At 40.4% G+C, this 21,172-nt stretch overlaps 2 protein-coding genes across 2 annotated transcripts; one reads left to right on the top strand and one right to left on the bottom strand.

Moving 5' to 3' along the window:
* Window positions 1–6,243: 6,243 nt before the first annotated feature.
* On the bottom strand, window positions 6,244–8,121 carry LOC9319614 (myb-like protein Q). Its single transcript, XM_021032064.1, has 4 exons — window positions 7,781–8,121; window positions 7,555–7,681; window positions 6,673–7,504; window positions 6,244–6,269 (listed from the first exon to the last, which is right to left on the bottom strand). The coding sequence occupies exons 1-4, from the start codon at window positions 8,119–8,121 to the stop codon at window positions 6,244–6,246; spliced, it is 1,326 nt and encodes a 441-aa protein (XP_020887723.1).
* Window positions 8,122–12,645: 4,524 nt separating this feature from the next.
* LOC110230077 lies at window positions 12,646–14,657 on the top strand. The gene is made up of 3 exons (XM_021032066.1): window positions 12,646–12,741; window positions 12,828–13,295; window positions 14,646–14,657. Exons 1-3 carry the CDS (start codon window positions 12,706–12,708, stop codon window positions 14,655–14,657), a joined length of 516 nt encoding a protein of 171 aa, XP_020887725.1. The 5' UTR covers window positions 12,646–12,705.
* Window positions 14,658–21,172: the final 6,515 nt, after the last annotated feature.

Here is a 21,172-nt window from a genome sequence, read left to right on the forward strand (position 1 = left end):
ACCTGTTCCAACAATATCTGCACTTTCAATCTCTCCCTTTTTGACTGAGTTTTACAGCTCAAGCTCTCCATGTTAAGCACGCATACCCATCAGTAATCATGATATAAAAACTCTCCCTTAATCCTATATCATCGTGCTAATATCTGTTCACGGAACTTTCTCAATCTCCCCCTGCTTGAGTGATAAAACTCTGTTAAAACATTAAGTGCAGGATGAGCTTAGTTATACCTGTTTGGGCATAGTCCACTATCAGAAACGCCTTCCCCCTTTGAGGTCTACAGTGATTTTCATCCTCCCAAAGCTTATAGCACAAGAACCTCCAAAACAAAAAGATCCACGTCTGATGTAGATTACCAATCTTTGCTTTCTAACTTGTTAGTTCCATCCATAATGCTTAGTCTTTATCAGCAACATAATCAATGGCTTTAAAGCACTACTCATCATAATCAAGCATCAAAGGAATCAATACAAACCAAAGCTGCTCCTTGGATTAATATCTTCACGTTTCTCTTCAATTGCAAATCTCACCTGCTTAATTGACAACCAAACTCAACACCAATACATAGTCTTTACCTCAAATCGTCCATATGAGTTAACTACACGGCGGATAACACTCCCCCTACACCACTGCATCACTTTCTCTCCCTGCTTGGATGCTCCTTCATAGAAAAATCACAGTATCTCTGTTACAGACCTCTGTTTCAACTATTCTGTCTTCTCACTTGTGTTTTACATCTCACTCATACATAACCAGTATCTCTCCCTGATTGAGTTGGTAAAACTCTGTGCACAAAGCTTCTTCTTGGAATACATAGAGTTTGTAAAAAGAAAATCCACATCTTGAAAACAAACAACTCAGATTCTTCCAGCGAACACATAAGCTCATGTCATAAGTCAAACTTAGCTGCTTCATTTTATTTTCATTGAAACTTCTCTGTGTGTATCTGAACTAAGATATATTTCTTTTGACCTTGATCACAACCCTTGAATTACAAGCAAATTTACCATGATCCAACAGTTCATTAGCAGCAAACCGTGCTCCCCCAACAAGCTTCATTCTCATTTAGACCAATAGTTCTGCAAACTGAAACTCAAACTCATACATTGCAACAACATGTAGCACATAGATTCAACTTTCTAAGGCTCCCCCTTGAAACAAGAACCTGTGAATTTCATTGTCGTTCTTTCAACCATTTTTTTTAAACAGATGTGATTTGCAACGGATGTATACCACATGTCTCCCGGATAGCCACTTTTCTAGAACCAAGTCTGAACTCAGAACATTTCTGTAAAACTTCCATACAATTCTTTCTCAGCGCAGCGGAAAAATACGAGAAGCCTTCAAAAAATTGCATACATACTCGTGTAGAAGATAAAGACGAATGATGCTGAATTCATGACCATTAATCAAAGCAGAACTTACTACCTCTTTTTGGTAGTTTTCCTTTCAGCTATCTCCCACCAGCTGATCCAGTGACGTTCTTGAGACTATTGTTTTAACAACTTTCTGTCATATCATCGTTAAATCCCAATTTGCAACCAATCATTGCCCGCTGGCAGTCTTAATGTGAGTAACATTCTTTTTCTCCTTGTGAGAAGATCTCATCCATTCTCATGCAGTGAATCCAAAAACTTGTCCTTGTTGACAAGCATATAACCTCTACCAATCCTTGATTGACAAATGATCTGATGTTGTATCTAACTCAATGTTTCAACAAAACACACATGCTTTCTAGCCTTGTTTCGTTTTGAATCACAGCAAACCATCCTTTGAAACATGCATATCAATTATCGCCACCTGAAACAGAAATCTGCTTGTTTCTTCATCTTTCTGCAAACAACTTTTCTTTTCATCAAACAAGCCTCTTTTCAAACACAAAAGAGCACAGAGTATGTAGAAAGATCAAACTCAGACAATGAAGCCATGTTATCGCTTTGATGATGAAAGCCTAACTCCGTCAGCCATGTGATTCTTTTAAATCAAATGAGGGCTTCATAAATTTTGTGCTCTGTCACTTATAATGGAAAGATTCTCTTTCTTGACACTTCATAAGCTTCATTCCAAAAATCTTCAACTTGAAAACAAGAAAACTGCAGATTCCTGAAACTCCTTTGTTATATTTCCACATTCACCAACAATTCTTCTCTAGAATCCTAGAGCCTTAACAAAGAGTAGACTCCTAGCAAGTTGTCCATAATTCTAAAATACACAGAAGCTGAAGACTTCCCAAGAGTAAACTGCCGAACAAGGACTTACAGTAACTTGTTAATTCACTTCTTTGGCACAGTAAGCTGAAACAATCTCTTCTAGAATCATTTGCAAGTCACCTTTGCAAGACACAGCTTTAGAGTCTCCGAAATAACTACTCTGAACCGCCATCATTCTACTCTGTCCTCGGACTCCGAATCCAATGCCCTCCTACCAGAATCTAGCTCCGTAAGTCTAGAATATCTTTGCAAATTTTCATTTCATTCCAAGTTTAATTGGTCGACCATTTGATGTCTCCACTATAACTGGTCAGATCTGAAACTTCAGTTGACATGTGCCCGGAACAGATTGAATACGGTCGAATAAAACGCAATCCAACCGTCAAAAAATTAATCCCACCGTTGACACTCAAGACAGTAATAGCAAGAAGCTCACTACCAAGTTTCAGCTCGATCAGATTACTTTTAGGACTCCAATCGTTGTCTCGAAGATCCTATCTCGTAACTGATTTCTGCAATTTTTCAATCCCGTAAAAAAAATACGCTTCCCTCCTTTGATGTTGCAATGTTGATCTTCTTCGCTTCACTCTTCCATGCTTATGTTAAACAAGCTACAACCTCTGAAACAATCTTAATATCCACAAGTATCAGGTTCATTCCACTGAGACAGAATCTTCACACAATCTACACCTTAGTATTGTAATTTGCAGTGGAAACTGAGAGTTAAAGTCTCAAAAACGTTAAGATCCTGATGTTCATCACCCTGAGAAAATGACGTCAACTCATGCCTTCCATGCCTTCCTCAACTTGAAACAATCTGATACCTTAGAGATCTACACCATCAAACTGTTCCTAGAACATATAAGCCAGAGTATACCACAGCGTATGGAAAATGCCCATCTTGACGAAATCTTCATGAACATACGCTTCTTGATCTGTCTTCATGCAGAACACAAACGGAGTAGCAAATCAATCCAGAAAATTATGAAATTTGGTGAAAATATCCACAACAGTCATACCAAGCCACGAGAAAAAACGGATCACGATTTGGGTTTAAGGTTTGAAAGTTATGATCAATTATACAAGACAGATCCGGAACGATACAAACCTGCGAGCAGCCAACTTTAAGAGCGATTTTCCATCAAACCACACGGAACCAGAAAATGATCTTTATATCTTTGAAAAGATCTCATTCTCAAGTTTTCAGAACATCTTTCAGAGATAAAATCCGAGGTCTGTATACCCAAAGAAAACGAAGAACCAAGAATCAACCATGAGAATATTCTTTCGACCTTGCTCACCAACCTTTGTAGACTTTTCATGTTATCTTGTTTCATTACTGTCTTCTACAGTATTCTGATGAGACCTTTCATTACCAGTAGATTTCCCATGAACAAGACAAGACACATACAACAACACAAAACCAAGAAAGCTTATCAACTGAAGCAAACTTCTGACCTTCCAAAATCTGACACACTCAATTTCTGCTCCAAAGAACCATTAAATCCAAAGCCAGCCAACATGTCGACAATAGAGACGACAAGCATATACACCCGAAGCCAATTTTCTTCTCTGCAACCGAGAATCACCAGTACCGCTTAATACATTTATCTTCTAGTTAGTATAAAAACTGCAACAGACAAGGCTTGCAGCGAGGGAGACTTTAAACAAAAATCCTCAAATTTCAACCTCTTTTTCTGATAGTCATCATAGAAGAAAAGATCCGAAATGGCCAATTAAAGAAGACCAAAAATATGATCTAATGGCAGCTTGTTTAAATTTGAGAAATCAGCTCAAGAGATTGAGCTTCCAACGATAAACTTCATGACTGTAAGACACTTCATTTCTTGAATCTTTCTTTAGAGGTCCATGTCTCATATGTGTTGACATCTCAATCAGGAGCTCCAACTCAAGAGATTTTGATTTTGCTTTTCAAATGCCCAAATTAATGCCAGCAATGACCACCAAGACTTGAGACAATTTTCATAACTAGAAATCCCATCATAGGAGAGCTCCATCACCGCTAATCTTAACTATGGATCTTGTTTTCTCCTCCATGGTTTTAGAAACTTTGCTTTTCTAGATCACAAGATTCTAACTATGACTTGAGAGACGATCTTCCTTTTCACCGATTTTTTAATTTCCTCAATAGCATAACCAATTTTTTGCAGTGCCAGAAGCTTGAACTTTCCACCGATTGCTGCACGTGAGTCTAAACAGAATTTTCTCCAAGATCAAAATTTATTAATCCTCTTCTTTTCAATGTAAGTTTGTAGACAGCCTTCTGATCTCATAATCATATCAGATCACTTCATGAATTCTTCTTCTTTCAAGACCTTGAAGCTTTGATTAAATTCTGAGATGACCTCGTTTTCCTCACAGAGAAGATTCTTACACATCATCTTTATAATGAGACCATCATTCACTGAAACACATGATGTTGACAATGTCCGGATGTTGACCGTTGACATCTTACACCACTACTTCACTATGTAGCTCTAATAGACTTCAATTGTTCAAAGCAGAACATGATAGAAGCATGAAGAACTGCTAACATCATCTTTATCTCGCGGATCTGCTCCATCATGTCTACCATGCCTGTATCTTTCTCTTGGCCAAGATCAAGACCTCACACCATAAATCTTCGTCTCTCTTTACCCTCAGAGACGCAGAACCAAGACGCACTCCAGATTCCGATCAGCAACTATGAGCAACCGACAACGATTTCTTTGCCAACAATCCTCTCTGGAACCAACGGAGCTGACAACCTTATATCTTCTTTCACTTAGATCTTTCACAAGACTAGAAGAGAAATCGAACTCTCTTTTTATTCCAATCTGTTACAAATCCAACTCAATTAGAAAGACTAGATTCACTGTGTTTCACGTTCTTCCCCACGAACATGCGTGGCATCAAACTAGAGCGAGCTGATTCAATCCCATGTTCTTCCGAAACACAAAACACGAATCATAACCCACAACAATTGATCAATTTGACACCGGAGATACAGCTTCTATACCTTATACACTGTCCTCTCTCTTCAACGGGCAGTTAACTCCTTAGCTCTTCTGTCTTACTCGAAAGCTTGAAAACCTCTCTTAAACAGAAGACTCGATATACTCGCTAAGAGAGTGGGCTTTTTATGGGCCTAATTTGATTAAATTTGGAACTGGGCCGAGATTCTCTAACAAACTCAACTCAAAAAAAAATTTCGTCTCCTCGTCAATGCTTCCGCAACACTATTCCGATCAACAACCACTCCTCTAAATCTCTGCAATTTTCGGCGGTTACTTTGTCACCAAACTTAGACTCTCGAATCCATCATACCTAAGAACCTGAGATAATCCCAAATCATAAACGCTTGAAGCTTGTCGTAACGTTCCCAAATTAATTCTCTTCTTAAACGTTCATGAACATGTTTTTCTTTCTCTCTGCTAGCCACACGTCCAGGACCATACCCGAAACGAGAACGGATCTCTGTCGAGAACCCGCTCTGATACCAATTGAAATTGCTAAGTGTGCTAGTTCTATACGTTTGTATGATGAGAGAGTGTAGCGAGTTCGTTTGTGCATAAAGTAAATGAGACACAAGAGATTTGTTAACGGGGTTCGGTTAACCTACATCCCCGGGACCAAGTCCAGAAACCATTCACTAGAAAAGGCCGCAACCTACAATTGCTATATGGTATCCACCACTCTTTTCTAGAATTACAATGAAAGAAAACTACTACTCCTATTGTCTTTTCCGACGAGTATAGCTTCTCAACAAAACCATCAAAAGATCTCTCTATCTTGTTGATGGGGCGACGTCACACACACATGTGTGCCTCTCTCGATAAACCCTAGACGCGCGAGTCTTCATGTTGCCGTCTCTTGGTATTTATATCAAGTGCCAAAAACCCTAGACAACTTAAGCCACGCTTCAAGTCTCTACAAGAGATTGGGCTTAACTTGAACAATGGCCCACGACCAACGTGGCCGTAACATAACATTATGAAAGACTAAATCTCGTTATGATCTTTCGTTCCAACAGCTTCACACCTGTTCCAACAGCTTCACACCTGTTCCAACAATATCTGCACTTTCAATGGCTTCTGACGAAATCTCCTTCGGTGTCAACTACTCTGAAACGCATTTCTGCCCAAGCTACTATCTACTTTCTCTGGCGCGAAAGGAACAACCGCTTACACAATGCCATTTCCTCTACAATCGCTGTGATTTTCTCCCAGATTGACAGGAATATAAAAGAAACTCTCCTTGCTCGTCGTTACAGGAAAGGTTGTGGAAGACTTTTATCGCAGTGGTTTTCTCATTGTTAACCTCTCTGTCTTTGTTAAATGTGTTTCAAGCTTGGCTTTTTAATTTTTTTTTGGGCCCTTGGAACTGTCTGCTTTTTGGCATTGTAAACATCTCTTTTCCTCTTTATGTAATATATATTCACAAGTTATCAAAAAAAAAAAAAACCAGAGAGCATCTCTATCAGATCCATTTCTCTTCTTTCACTTGTAGAGTTAGCTTGAGGCTCAAGAAACTCGTTGCGGCCTCCGTGCTCTACGGTGGTGGATGACGTGGAAGATGAGGAAGACGGAAAATGAGTGTCGGAGTAGGACGGCGTCGTCCCATTCAACAAATAAGATAAGTATATATCAGACGCAAGGTGGGGTGTATTCGCCGGAGCTGTGATCGCTGCCTCTTGATGATGAGTTCCAACGTTGTTGTGCAAGTTAGGTTTAGGGTTCTTGGTCATGAAACCAGTTGCTGAAGACTGAGTTACCTCATCGGAAGTTTGGCTCAAACCTATATTCTCAAGAGAAATCGGATGGTTTGCAAAGATATTTTGAAGGTAAACCAGCTCTTCGTCATATGGATCGCCAAGCATGGACGATGCGGAATCTCCATCAGAATAGATCTGATCGAGATTAGGTGTAGAAAGAACACTGATGGTGTTCTCGTCATTGTTCTTGTTAATGTCATTACTCCCGATGCTTTTGATGTAGTCTTGGAGAATGCATGGCCTTTTAGCTGATGGAGAGACATCGGTATCATTGTTATCAGCGTTTGATTCGCGTTTGTGTTTGCGTTTTGAATTTTGACGTCGCTTGGTCGCATTCCAATGGTTCTTGATAGAATTCTCAGTCCGTCCTGGTATGAGTTTAGCTATCTCTGCCCATTTGTTCCCGATTCTCATGTGCGATTCCACAAGAACCTTCTCTTCTTCTTCACTCCATCCATCTTTCTGATTATTTTTTGTTTGTTTTGGCAAAAACGTAGAGATCGAGGGACATATGTCAGAACCCTAGATCTAGAAAAAAACTATGTTATATGGAGAGAGATCTAGAAAGAAACCTTAATATTAGGACGGAGATGATTATGCCATCTCTCACGACATTGTTTGCCTGCTCTTCCCTCAAGTTTCTCCGATATCAGTGCCCATTTCCTCTCCCCATGTTGCCTCACCAACCTTATCAACTTCCTATACATATATGTTTGTATTAACAAACGCATATACTAAATCTTTTGACTCATGTATAGATGCAATAATCAATTTACACAAACATTTATCTATATATACCTGTCTTCTTCCGCCGTCCATTGCCCTTTGATGAGGTTCTTGTAAGATCGTTTCTTCGGACTGTTTTGATAATCTCTGGCTGCACTTCTAGCGACCAGTTCTCCAATAGGGCTTCTGTTGCCGCCATTAAGGACCAAATGTTTCTCCCTCGTCGGCCCAAACGTTGTGTTCTCTTTGTTGTCGCTTCTAGTCTCAATCGACATTTTCGTCTTCACGATCGGTCGGTCTCTAGAACACTCTTTTTTCTTGGAACACAAGACATCGTTCTTTTGACCGTATAAGAATCTCTCAACGGCTGTCAACGGCGGCACAGCTCCATGGACAAGGCGCCGGTCTTCCATGGAAAAAGAAGAAGAAGAAGAGATTGGTAGAAAGGAGAGGAGAGCACAAATCAAAGGAGATAGTTTAGCTAGTAATAAGGAATTTGAGAGAACTTAATGAGTTACTATATAAATTCAAAAGAAATTTTCACGTTTGACATAAAAAAAAGATTTGATCTCACCTTTTGGCAAAGTGAGATTCATTTCTCATGTTTTGGCAATTATTCCGTTTTATGACGAAAATGCCCTTGACGAAAAACCAAACGGCACAGTTACGTTACGGTTTAGTTTCTAGCGGTTTAGTTACTTTTTGTTTTGAAAAAAAAAAAAAAAAATTCAAGAAAACGAAGAATTCATCATCTTCGTTCGACATCTCCGACAGATTCGAGAGAGAAGTAGAAATCAGTTCGGAATTCATTCATCCATCTTCGTTTTCGACATCTCCGTTCGAATTGTCTGCTACTTGATTTGAGGCATTGCATTGAACTCGAAAAACCGGCGAAGAGAAAGTTCCAGTTTTTCCGGCGAAGGCGACCTGAGAATTCCGGCGAGATACCAACCTTCGAGATGGCTGGGAATAAACCAAACGACGTAGTCTCTAGGAAGAAGCATACGCAGGAAGGCCCCGAGAAGGACAAGGTGGAACTTAGAGTATCCCCGAGGAGGAAACTCCCTCCGAGAAATCCGCCGGAGGAATTGGGTAAGTTCCGATATTATTCCGTTTGTAGTTTCTTTGGGTGTATCGGAATCTTAAAGCTTGTTTGATTAAAGGGATAGAAGTTGCCGGATTTTGCTATATCTGTAGTTTGAAAATTTGAGAAGTTGAATTGGAAATCTCTGTTTCCGCCAAAATTCAGATGTTGAGTATATAATGTTGATAATTACTGTGTACGTACACGAATTCATACATCCGTACTTAATTGTATATCACTTGTAATTGCAGGCAGTACAAGCGTGGCTCCGACTGAAGATCTTATAGTTGAAGAGTTACCACCTAGACTCTTTGCCCTAGACCGGTACCCTGTGAAGACGAAGATGAACGCGTACTCCAAACCGGAGTACCTTTCTGACATAGCACAAGTTCTTAAGGGAAAAGAGGAGATGAAGTTTCTTCTCGAGTCTCCATTTGGGGACCTTTTTAGGATACCTGCTAACAAGTCTTCCTTCTCAGGTAAACTTGTTCTTGGACTAATATGTCGTCAGTTAGTGACGAGTAAAGTGAATGAGATGTGGATGGTCTTCGGCGGTCATCCAATAAAATTCGGATTAAGAGAATTTAGTCTGGTAACTGGTCTAGAATGTGGGACATATCCCAACAAAAAAGACGTGACGGATGTGCTAAAGGTTAAAGCTGGTAGTCAAAGTGTCTAGAAAACTCTGTTTGAGGAGAATTTTGGGGAGAAGCCGAATCCAACAGTGCATGATTTGGTGGTCTGGCTGAAGGAGGAGGAAACCATGGATGGGTGGAAGCAGCTGGCCTTATCTCTTATAATCTTGGTAGATGGTGTGATAGGGTGCCATAATAACCCCATAAGGCCTTCTGAGTTCACTGTTGAGATGACGAAGGACGTGCAATTCTTCTGCAAATACCCTTGGGGAAGGGTGTCTTTTACCCGTACTTTGGAGAGGATAGCAAAATTCCAAACCCCTTCAGATGCTCAAAAACTGATAAGGTGTGTAAAGGATGGGTCTTATGCACTACATGGATTCCCATTAGCACTCCAGCTGTTTGCGTTCGAAACAATCCCATCCCTTGCTAAGCTAGTACCTGATGATGAAGCTAACAGGACATTTACTCAGAGGTCTATCCATCATCTTGCCTCACTGCGGGCAATCAGGACATCCAGCATCTTGGAGTGTGAGGCTGCTGAAGAGGTATGTACAATTGTTTATGTACGTACATTATTTAAAAAGTAAGTGTACATTCTCTAAGTGGTCAACAAACTTATTGGTGTAGGTTAAGGTAACCTATCTTGTGAAACCAGAGGACAATATTTGTCCTCCATCCCTGTCATGGGATGATGAAGTTGAGGATCCAAGAGTTGCTTACATTGAGCGACTGTTGTTAGCGGGTCATGAGTGGAAGGAGGAAGAATGGGTTGGAGGTAATGCTGCATTTCCAAAGCAGGAGCGCCCACCACAACTTGGAGAGATACGTGAGTGTAAATGTTGTTTTTATACTTTCTGATTATTGTCCCTTGAAGATCAATCAATGATTAAACTGGTCTATCGTAGGTGTGAAGAAGAGGAAAAGAAATGTACCAGCCCCGAATGCACCTTCTTTAAAAAAACAGAAATCTGTTGTGGAAGAAGAAAATGAGGACACTGCTGAGGATTGTTCTGAAGATCCCCAGTTTGAGAAGTTTGTTGTTGAACTTAGGAGGTGTTTCAAGAGGCAGGAAGCACAAAATAAACAAATGCAAGAAGACTTGAAGAAATTTGTCCGTAAGGAGATTCGTGCTGCCTTAGATCCAAAGGTCAAAAAGACAGAACCAACCAAAACTTCCCATGCTTCACAGGGCCCAAATAAATCGGTGGTTAAGGCACCGATGAGTGTGAAGAAGGCATCTAAAAAGATGTCTACAAAGAAAGTATTCAAGTCTGGAACAAGAAAGTCTTCAAGGCTGAAGAATATAATGACGTCAGTTGCGGAGATTACTCAGCTTTCTGATGGTAACTCTTCCTCTGAGGAAGATGACCAGGTATGGCATGTACATACATTTATATATAGTATTTTAAATGTACGTACATTTATATTAATAACTGTAACTTGTCTGCTATGGTACAGGATGAAGCCAACAATGAAGGTGGTTTTACTGCAAATGATGGAGGAGATTTTTCGAACAGAGATGAAGATATGGTTGACACTGGAGTAGCTAACATTTCAGTTGGTGGACCTACACCTTCCCATCAGGTATGTCGTGTACAAATATTTTTTTCAATTATTTCCAGTTGTGTACGTACACATAGGCTTCAGAAGTGTATGGTATACTATGTTTCAGGATGAAGGAGCACGTGATGGTGGTGAGTCTCTCCTTGTTGGTACACAGTCAGGGACCGAGGAAAAAGCTAGTGCTGACACAGAGATGGAAGAAATTCCATCTCCTGTACCTTCAACCTCTGTACAGGTATGTCTTGTGCTAATAGTCACATACTGTTTTCCATAAGTGTACCATTATCAATTATTTTCAGTTCTCCACGTACATATAGCTTAAGAAGTGTATGGTATACTATGTTTTAGGATAAAGGACCAATTGATGGTGGTGAGCCTGTCGTTGTTGGTACACAGCGAGGGACAGATGAAAAACCAACTGCTGACACAGAGATGGAAGAAAATCCATCAGGTTTACCTGCAACATCTGGACAGGTATATGGTCTGCTAATAGTCAAATGTAGTTTTCCATATGTGTACTCACTGAATGACGTGTATGGTATATTTGTTTCAGGGAGAAGAACATCGTGCCGGTCTTGAGAGTGAAGCAAATGTTGGGGAGCAACCAGAAATTTCTGAGGATAATGATAGAGATACATCTTCTCAGGCTGAATACACCGAGGAACCCGGTGTAAGTGTACGTACATTTGTCTTTCTTATTTCCCGTGTACGTATAAGTAATGATTGTTTCAGACATCACAAAATAGAGTATATAGCCGATGAAGTTGATAACTACTGCCACAGGTTGATGCGGGAGATGTACCCAATGTAGTTGCAGAGAGTAAAGTGGATGACTCAGTACTTGAGGGCACCCTAGGGGATCCCCCTTCACCATTTGCAGTAGTTAGGAATGTAAGCTAACTATATTTTTAAATAAAATAGTGTAGGCTTGTTTAAATTTATAATCTTCTATTATGCAGGTGTTACAGGAGTTGGCAACGAAAGCCTCCATGGATGTGGATGCAGCTAATGTAAAGGAGGTAAAAATCTCATGTTTGGTTTAAAATTATACACAGTTATTAACATACGTACATAGGATTGTATGCGTACATTTAAATAATTCTGCACGTTAATTTGAAAAGGGAGTGTTGGAGCAGCAGGGGATTATCGACGGGGTGGAAGAACAAGAGGATTCAAACCCAGGGTTAGATGAAGCAGACACGACAGTTGGTACACTAGAAAATATTGTGAGTATCTTCCCAGTAAATATTATCATTACATTTTGAAATTGTTTAATCATGCTGTTTACAATAATACTTCTTTACAGGATGAACCAAACAACGATGCTGCAGTCGAAGCAGTTAAAATTCCTACGCCGGTTGTACCCAAAAAAGTGAAGAAGCAAATAATTGTTGAGATGGATGACGCCCTTCCGGAAGGTTTTAAGGAGACAACACTCCTCGTGGAGGATGTTCCTGGACGAGCTGAAGATACTGAGGTGGTTATAGCGGCTGGAAATGTCCCTTACAACCCCTTGGAGAAGGTTGATGCTTCCAAATTAGAGCTCTTAACCAATGTCATCCGCGGTCCGAATTTGTAAGTATCGTCCATTATCAAAATTATCCCTTAATTGATACATTGGTTTTCTATAACAACCAGTCATATTATAATATTGGATATACAGGAAGCACACTCTTTTCGGGTATCGCAAAGTGGACAACGAGTTTTTCTCCATGCTTATAGCACAAGGACAGTGGGTGGATAATATGGTAAGTTGAAATAGTACATTTGTGTACATTTTTTAAATATGCCTGAATTGTACGTACACTGACTGCCTATGCTATTATCATTTCAGGTCTTGGAAATGCTCGCAATCTTGATGTGGCACAAGAACGGTCAACAAATGATAGCAAACCGATGCGTTGTTTTGGACTCCTTCCTGCTTTATGAGCTTACTAAGCGTGCTGTCAGCTTCAGGAATTGTAGAAATAAGCTTGGGTTCAAATGGGGCGACCAGCTATACGACATGGCCAATGGAATACACATACACCGTGAACCTAGTCTTAGGTGGTTCAAGGATGTCGACGTGGTATATGCTCCGATGAACTGGAAAGGTGATCATTGGGTTGGGTTGGCAATCCACCTAAGAGCCCGGAATATAGTTGTCTATGACGCTCTCATAGAACACACGCGGGAGTCTGTTGCATGGTCAAAGATGCAGCCTGTCTGCGAGATGATGCCGTACCTAGTGAGAGCGATGTGCGCGGATGTATTGCCTGCGAAGTACTCAGTTGAACCTTTTGCCTATGAGAGAAATGTTATGGTCGCTCAAAACCCAAGTACAAGAGATTGCGGGCCTTACGCAATGAAGTTCTTGGAGTTGCTGGCGTTTGGTAACCCAATGTCAGAATTGGTGAATATTCAAGAAGCAGATATGGCCACCTACCGTCAGGTGTACGCAACAGAAATCTACGAGCACGGCAAGCGCGAGTGTGGTAATCGGCGTTTATTGTAATCATCACTGGATGTTGAATTATTTTTATTTCCTAGTACTTATTTCCTTATTTCAACAACCTAATTAGAACAACGTAATTAATTATGGAGATCCTCAAAATATTTATGTAATCGTTATAACTATCTTCTCTAAACAATCTGCACATCGTACACTTATTCAAAAACCAACATGTGTACGTACATCTTATATAACGTACGTCTTTTACACAAAGTCGATTTTTCTCATAATAAGATATCTATTTCTTTACTTACATTGATTTGATAACCCTCCCTCACTGCATCATCACTTACGTAAGATTGCATTAACTACAACCATAACTTAACCAACTAACTTCATTGTTCTTTATTTAAGAGTAGGAATTGCATTGTTTTGAAACACCAAATTCCAAGAAATGTCTACACCAAATCTACCAGAAGATTTGCTAGCCAAGATAGCCAAAAAAATGGCTGAAAAATGTTGGTGGTACCTCGGACCTCTGTTAAGATCAGAGCGTGGTGGAAGAAACATTGTCTACAGGCCGGATGTCTTGAAAGATGCTAATATTTATAGCATGTGCAGTGATCCCGATGACTTCCATGCGGCAGGCCATGATCCGAATGACATCAACGCTGAAGGTCGATATAGACCCTTTTTCAAAAGGTGTCTAGAGGCTGGTAACCCGATTGCTATTTACCATGAAGGACTGCGTCTAGTTACCCATGAGTCTGACATTAAGGGCGCCATTGTACTTTTACAGCGGAATGTACCAAGGCACGCCGATGCAACCCTGGCCTGCGCTATTCTGTACATATGCGACGGGAATGCTCACATGGGTGGTGTGTACCTACGCCTGTTCGCAAACAACCATTACGCTTTGGAATCAGAAGAAACACGTGACATGTGTGAGGAACTCCTAGAAGAAATAAAAAATTATGGAATTAGGTTAAACAACACATACGGCACAACCTTTTCGTACCCTGAGGAACGTGGTATTCAAACGCCTCCTTGCGCGATGCTGTGTTACATCAGATCTGGACCCTTCAAGAATGTGTGCAACGTATGTTACCTCTGGTGGTGTGCGAGAAGAATTAGTCAAATTCTCTAGGGATTTCTTACGTAATATTATCTGAATTTCTAAGTTTTTATGTTATAATATGTGGCTTTTGCAATTGTAAATAGGCTTATCAGTAATGAATATCTTTTTATCTACATCCTTGCTTGTTTCTCATATACTACTCAATCTTATGAATGGTTACAAATAATTGTAATATTTTATATTAAATTGAGAAACAAGTTTCTAAATGTTAGATAATGGTGCCTTGTCTACAGAGGCTTACGAATTATCAGTAAATACATACTGACCTGATTTAGCCATTGATAATGACCTCTATCTTTTCAAAAAAAAAAAAAAAGAAACGCAAATTTATGTACATATATACGTACACATCCCTGTAATTAATGTACACTGTCTTTTGTCAGCTAAAACGAAATTGCAAAAGAAAGAGATTTGGTTTTTAATGCGTTTCCCCCAGATTTAGCCATATACATGAACTCAATCTTTTCCCCTAATTCGGCGACATACATCAATTAAAACTTTTAGTCAGAGAATGTAATAAGGGTAGACATACGTACACGGGTATACGTTACTGTGTACACGTATTTTAGTTGGTTTAAAACTAAAAATATGAGAAGCGACTTTCGAGATGGTAGTAAATGATGATGCAATGCTGATTGATTTGACCTGTAATAACCCATATCTACAAGTTTTGGAGTGGTTATTTAATGCATACTGTCAAGCTCTATTCATAGAATGACCTCTATCTTTTCGCATAAATCTCCTTACTTTACGTACACATCCCTGTAATTAATGTACACTGTCTTTTGTCAGCTAAAAAGAAATTGCAAAAGAAAGAGATTTGATTTTTAATGCGTTTCCCCCAGATTTAGCCATATACATGAACTCAATCTTTTCCCCTAATTCGGCGACAGACATCAATTAAAACTTTTAGTCAGAGAACGTAATAAGGGTAGACATACGTACACGGGTATACGTTACTGTGTACACGTATTTTAGTTGGTTTAAAACTAGAAATATGAGAAGCGACTTTCGAGATGGTAGTAAATGATGATGCAATGCTGATTGATTTGACCTGTAATAACCCATATCTACAAGTTTTGGAGTGGTTATTTAATGCATACTGTCAAGCTCTATTCATAGAATGACCTCTATCTTTTCGCATAAATCTCCTTACTTTACGTACACGGTTTGCAATTAATGTACACTTGCATTTATCAGATAAGAGGAACTTTAAAAATAATGACACTTTATTAATGCGTTCCCCCCAAATGTAGCCATATACATGAACTCAATATTTAGTCCCTATATAAACGATATCACACACACTAATTTATTTGCTCACATTATTCTAAAACCTCCTTCATTCATCAACTGGAAGATTATTTCTAAACCTCCTTTGTTAACAACATGGCTTTCCCCGCAACCCCTCCAACCGAGATGTACCTTGCAATACAATTGCCAAACCCGATTTCCGTCCTCATCAACTACCTGCCCGTATCCCAGACTCCCATCGAGACCCTCCGCCACTGTCGAAGCAAGTGACGTAAACGCAATAGTGATGGACGACTTCATCACATGGCCTCACTTCTTGCAGCCGGAGTCTCCCTTTAGGGCCTACTTCAGCCTCTTGCTGGAAAGGGGTGCGATCCCGGCTATATACCTCGAAGGTGTCCGCCAGGCAAGCAGCTTCCTAACGGTGGCCCACGGCATTACACTACTCAACTCCGTCGCTCCATCCAACCCTCTCGCCTGCTTCGTGACCGGCTTATTCCTAACTTGTACTGGCAACCATGTCGACTTTCTTCCAGTCAGCGATATGTTCTGGGTGATGACACCCACATTAGCGGCAGCTCACGCAGTGGGGGAGATGGTGATGTATCACATAAGCCACCTTCACACCGAAGGTCCTCGGCTCTGGCAACGTTCATGGAGGTATGTGCACACACCGGCATGTGTTGGCCTTTGCACGTACACTTCCGGCTGCAGAGGGTGTTTCTTTTACTGGTACGCGAGGGAGATGTGTGTCTTCTATTAGATATGACTTTGATAATGACGGATGAGGCATACAATTTTCCGGCTCATGTGTATGCTTCGGGCTCTACTTTTTAGTTTATTGCTTCCGCATCTAATATATAGTTTGTCTTTCTTGAATGTATGTCCTTCTTCGGGCACTTAATTATGAATGAATGAAGTTTTTGTTGTTTGAGGACGACAATTATGATATATGTATGTTTTCGTGTACGAACACGGGATTCGTACAATTTGCTGATTGAATAACCAAAAAGCTAGTAAAACGTACACTGGCAAATTAATTGTAATTGTAGACACTGTACGTATAAAATGTACGTACAATTACCCAATAGTTTATTATACAAATTCAAGTAATTAGAAAACGATAACAAGTTTATGTAGTTTTACAATACTTAATATAAATCTGGTCTTTAATAATAAGAAGACTGGGGAAAACAAATCCCCCTATCTAAAAAACGACCTGCTTGATCTCTTCCACTTCCGGTGTGTCCGGATCGGCAAAGACCTTTGACACAGGACCATGACTCACAACCTTAGGATTAGCTCTGTCGGTTAAACGCCAGAAGACGAGTGCGACAACAATATTGCGCTGACCTAGACTCCGAAAGAAGGTTTGGAATTCCAACGCCTGTTCATTGTGTGCTTCGCATTCCAAAACTTCGTTGCTACATTAGATTAAAAGAAGAATCAAGTCAGCGTTTAGATTAAAAAGTGTAAGTGAATCAAATGTGAAAAGAACATTTACTATCTATCTTTGATCTTGAAAGGAAGCTTGAGACCGTCGAAGTCTCCGGTCAAGTGGCCAACCTCCAACAACGCTCCAATGACATCTACATCAAGGGCCAGAAAATAGAAATAAACTTCTAATTTCAAAAATGTGTAAATAAAACGTAACTTAAAAAACATCTCACCGACTAAAACTTTATTATCAACTGTTTTCTCCAAAATGTAGTCGAATTGAGTGAAATCGTAAAACGATATTGGGTCCCTTCGTAAGGCGTTAGTAACGACGGTCCGATCCATAAACCATATGCCGTAGTCATGAGATGTTGCTCTCACTGAGTCAGCGACGTTACGGACCAAGAAAGTGATCACAATTTTCCACCAGTGCACACGATCAATGGTGGCCTCGATACGGGAACGGGATCCCTACAGAATATGATATATAACAGATTTATATAGAATTGAACCTAACGTATGATAAAAAAACACAAACACGGCACAGGGAAACTACCGAATTATCTGCCAAGATAAGGCCGAGTTCGAAGATGTTGGGCGCAACAAACTTCTTAAACACTCTCACGACAAATACACAAATTGTCCACCCAGTGATCTGAGGACACAATTCGGAGATGGTGTGATACCCGTCCATCACACGGTTAGCAAGAACAATCGAAAGACTTTGTGTTTGATTGATGTAACTGTCGAATGTGAAAGGGTTTTCGTTTGAAGGAACGTGGATAAAATTGAGGAGGAGATGTGGCTTAAATAAGGAAATTCCGTAACGGACGCGGTGGGTAGTGCGAAACTGTTCCAACGGTTGAGATACAAATGTGTGTAACCGTTTATAACCATTTATTGCATGAAGATTATACGTACACAGACACAACAAACACGTACACTAACAAAAACGTACACTCAGAAAACGTACATAGTTATACGCTGGCAAACATTAAACGTACGTACACCGTCACAACACTTTGGTACACATTGTCCACACATAAACGTACACTGTCTTCGCGGAGACATAAAGCTTTTGAGGAGAACTAAATAGGATTTTTGCAAGTCTTCTTGTTATGACCTGCTTGTCTACATCGTGTGCACTGATTCAGAATAAGTCTTTTCTGTCTCTTTTTCTGAAATGACAACAACAATAAGTTAATAATCTACGCATCTTATACTCAAAACATAATGTTTGAAAATCTGTACACGTTTGAATGATAGCACTTACCCGGTTTTCACCTCTAGATAGAATCCTTTTGGTTGTTGGTCTTCCTGGTGGTCGTCTACAGTATGGAGGAATTAGTATCAAATCCGATATATGTTGTGGGATGACAACATCCTTCGGATCCGCGATAGGTAGAATCGGTTCTTGAAAAGAATCGGAAAACGTTTGAAGTCCATACCACCATCCTACAACAACCTTCGGATCTATTCCAAACTCGATTGCAGCTGCTAGACCGTGTTCACATGGGATTCTCAACTTTGTGTACCTAAGACACGTACACGGACACTCGTCCAGAACGACATGAAAATGCTCACCTGACTTGCTTGTAACTTGATAACTCCACGGTCCAGACATCTTAACCGCGAATTTCCCTGACGCAGGCAAATCTTGGAGAAAACGCTCATCAACCTCAGGCGTCACTAAAGACTTACACCTAGCCACTTTTTGCCTCCTCGCTGCGAACCATCGCATTAGGACCTCTCGAATGAACTCTATCATGTACACAATCGGATATGATTTGGCTCTTGTTAAGACATTATTCATAGACTCCGAATTGTTGCTAGACATGATATTGTAGCGTTCCCCTTTACAGTGAGCTCTTGTCCAATGCTCAAATCCAATTTCCTCTAAGTAATTTGCGCATGTAGCACTCTTAGCCCTTAACTGTTCGAAGTATTTTTCAAAATCTCTCACTCTGTAAGCTTTAGCAGCGCTGAAGAATAATCCAGATACACCATACTTACCATAATGGGTGGAGATATTTCGCTCAAGGTGTACTGCACATGCACCATGATGAGCTTTCAGATAAACCACACTGAGGCCTTTATATATTGAAGAATGTCTGTCCGATACAATCATTAAATCTTCACTGTCTGGAACAATGTCAGCTAATTTATCAAAGAACCACACCCATGAAGCGTCAGTCTCACCATCCACAACACCAAACGCTATTGGAAATATTTGGAAGTTCCCGTCTTGGGCACATGCAATGAGGAGACATCCCTTGTAACGTCCTACTAGCTGCGTTCCATCTACGACAATTACCTTCCTCATATACTTCAGACCTTTTATAGAAGCCCCGAGAGATACAAAAACATACTTAAAGCGCTGCGTACCATCAGCTTCAGGTGTAGAGTGTAGGTGAGTTATCGTACCCGGATTAGCTAATTTAAGAAGATACAAATAGGTAGGCAAAAACCTGTAACTTTTTATATCATCCCCCCTTACATTTTCCACTGCAACCTCTTTAGCTCTCCAAGCGGTAGAATATGAAATCCGAACATTGAGATCATTTAGGAGCAACTGTGGTAAATCGACAGCTCTCGGACCCCCTTGCGTAGAACTGTATCTGCTCTTCACTACCTCTCCGAGAAGCTTATAACTAGCATGTTTATTATAATTCTTACGAGTGTCGATGTCACACGTATGGGTGGTATCATACGATGTGATTTTGAAACATTCTGAATTCTTGACAACTTGAGCTGTCAAATGCCATGGACAAGTATCATCAACGCAGACCATCTCCAATCTTGTAGGACATGACCTACGTTGCTTGTAGCAAAAGCATTGTTTGATTGCGAGATAAGACATTGTTTGTTGTATGACTTTTCTGTTCTTAAAAACACTCCCGACATACAAAGTCTCACCTGTCGTACTCAGTTCGACTTGTGTCTCATCATCTCGTAAATTGGCTAAATCATCGAATACCGGTGCAGCATCATTATCGAGAATCTCCAACTCGCCACCATGTAATGTAGAAAAGTCATTATACACTTCGTAAGCCTCAGCTGCGGTAACTAACCGATTATCATTCAGTGTCCCACTTGCGGAAGCTCCAATACCACGGTCGATAGTGACTTCGTATATACCATTAATATTGGTATCTGTGTTACCTTCGCAGCCTGTATCTTGTACACACTCTGTAGTGTACGTACATTGGTACAAACCATGTTGACACGTACGTCTTGGAGTCACCGTTGGTGTACGGTCACCCGAATGAGAAATGTTATCTCCGCCAGGTGCAGTAACTAGCCGATTATCATTCAGTGTCCCACTTGGGGAATCTCCAATACCACGGTCGATAACATCATCCCCAGAGACATCGTCTATACCATTAATATTGGTATCGGTGTTACCTTCGCTGCCTGTATCTTGTACACATTCTGTTATGTACGTACATTGGTACAAACCATGTTGACACGTACGTCTTGGAGTCACCGTTGGTGTACGGTCAACCGAGTTATTTCCTCCACGTACACGATGACTTGTGTACGTACACTCTGCCAATAGACGACTGAATTCCCCTGGATGTTGAACCGTTTGTTGAGTGAGAATGACGTCCTCCTCAACATTCCCTATTCCATATTCTTCAATAATTAAATCGTTCCACTTGTTGTAATCGTAATCTTCGCCACTGCCTTCACTACCGTCTATAGTAGGATCGAGGGTACTTCCCCCCCATAGATCCATCATCACCCTGATAATCATCATACCCAGCACCATCTTCGTTGTCCTCCTCCTCTTCTTCATCCTCATCTGTTTTATCGTCTTCAACGTCGTCTTGCTCATCTACGGCCTCATTATTTCCATCTACATTTGAAGCCGCTACGATGGGATTTGGTGTCGTTGCACTCCCACACACACGGTAAC

The sequence above is a fragment of the Arabidopsis lyrata genome, assembly GCF_000004255.2.
Source record: "Arabidopsis lyrata subsp. lyrata unplaced genomic scaffold ARALYscaffold_3, whole genome shotgun sequence".
Lineage (NCBI taxonomy): Eukaryota > Viridiplantae > Streptophyta > Magnoliopsida > Brassicales > Brassicaceae > Arabidopsis > Arabidopsis lyrata.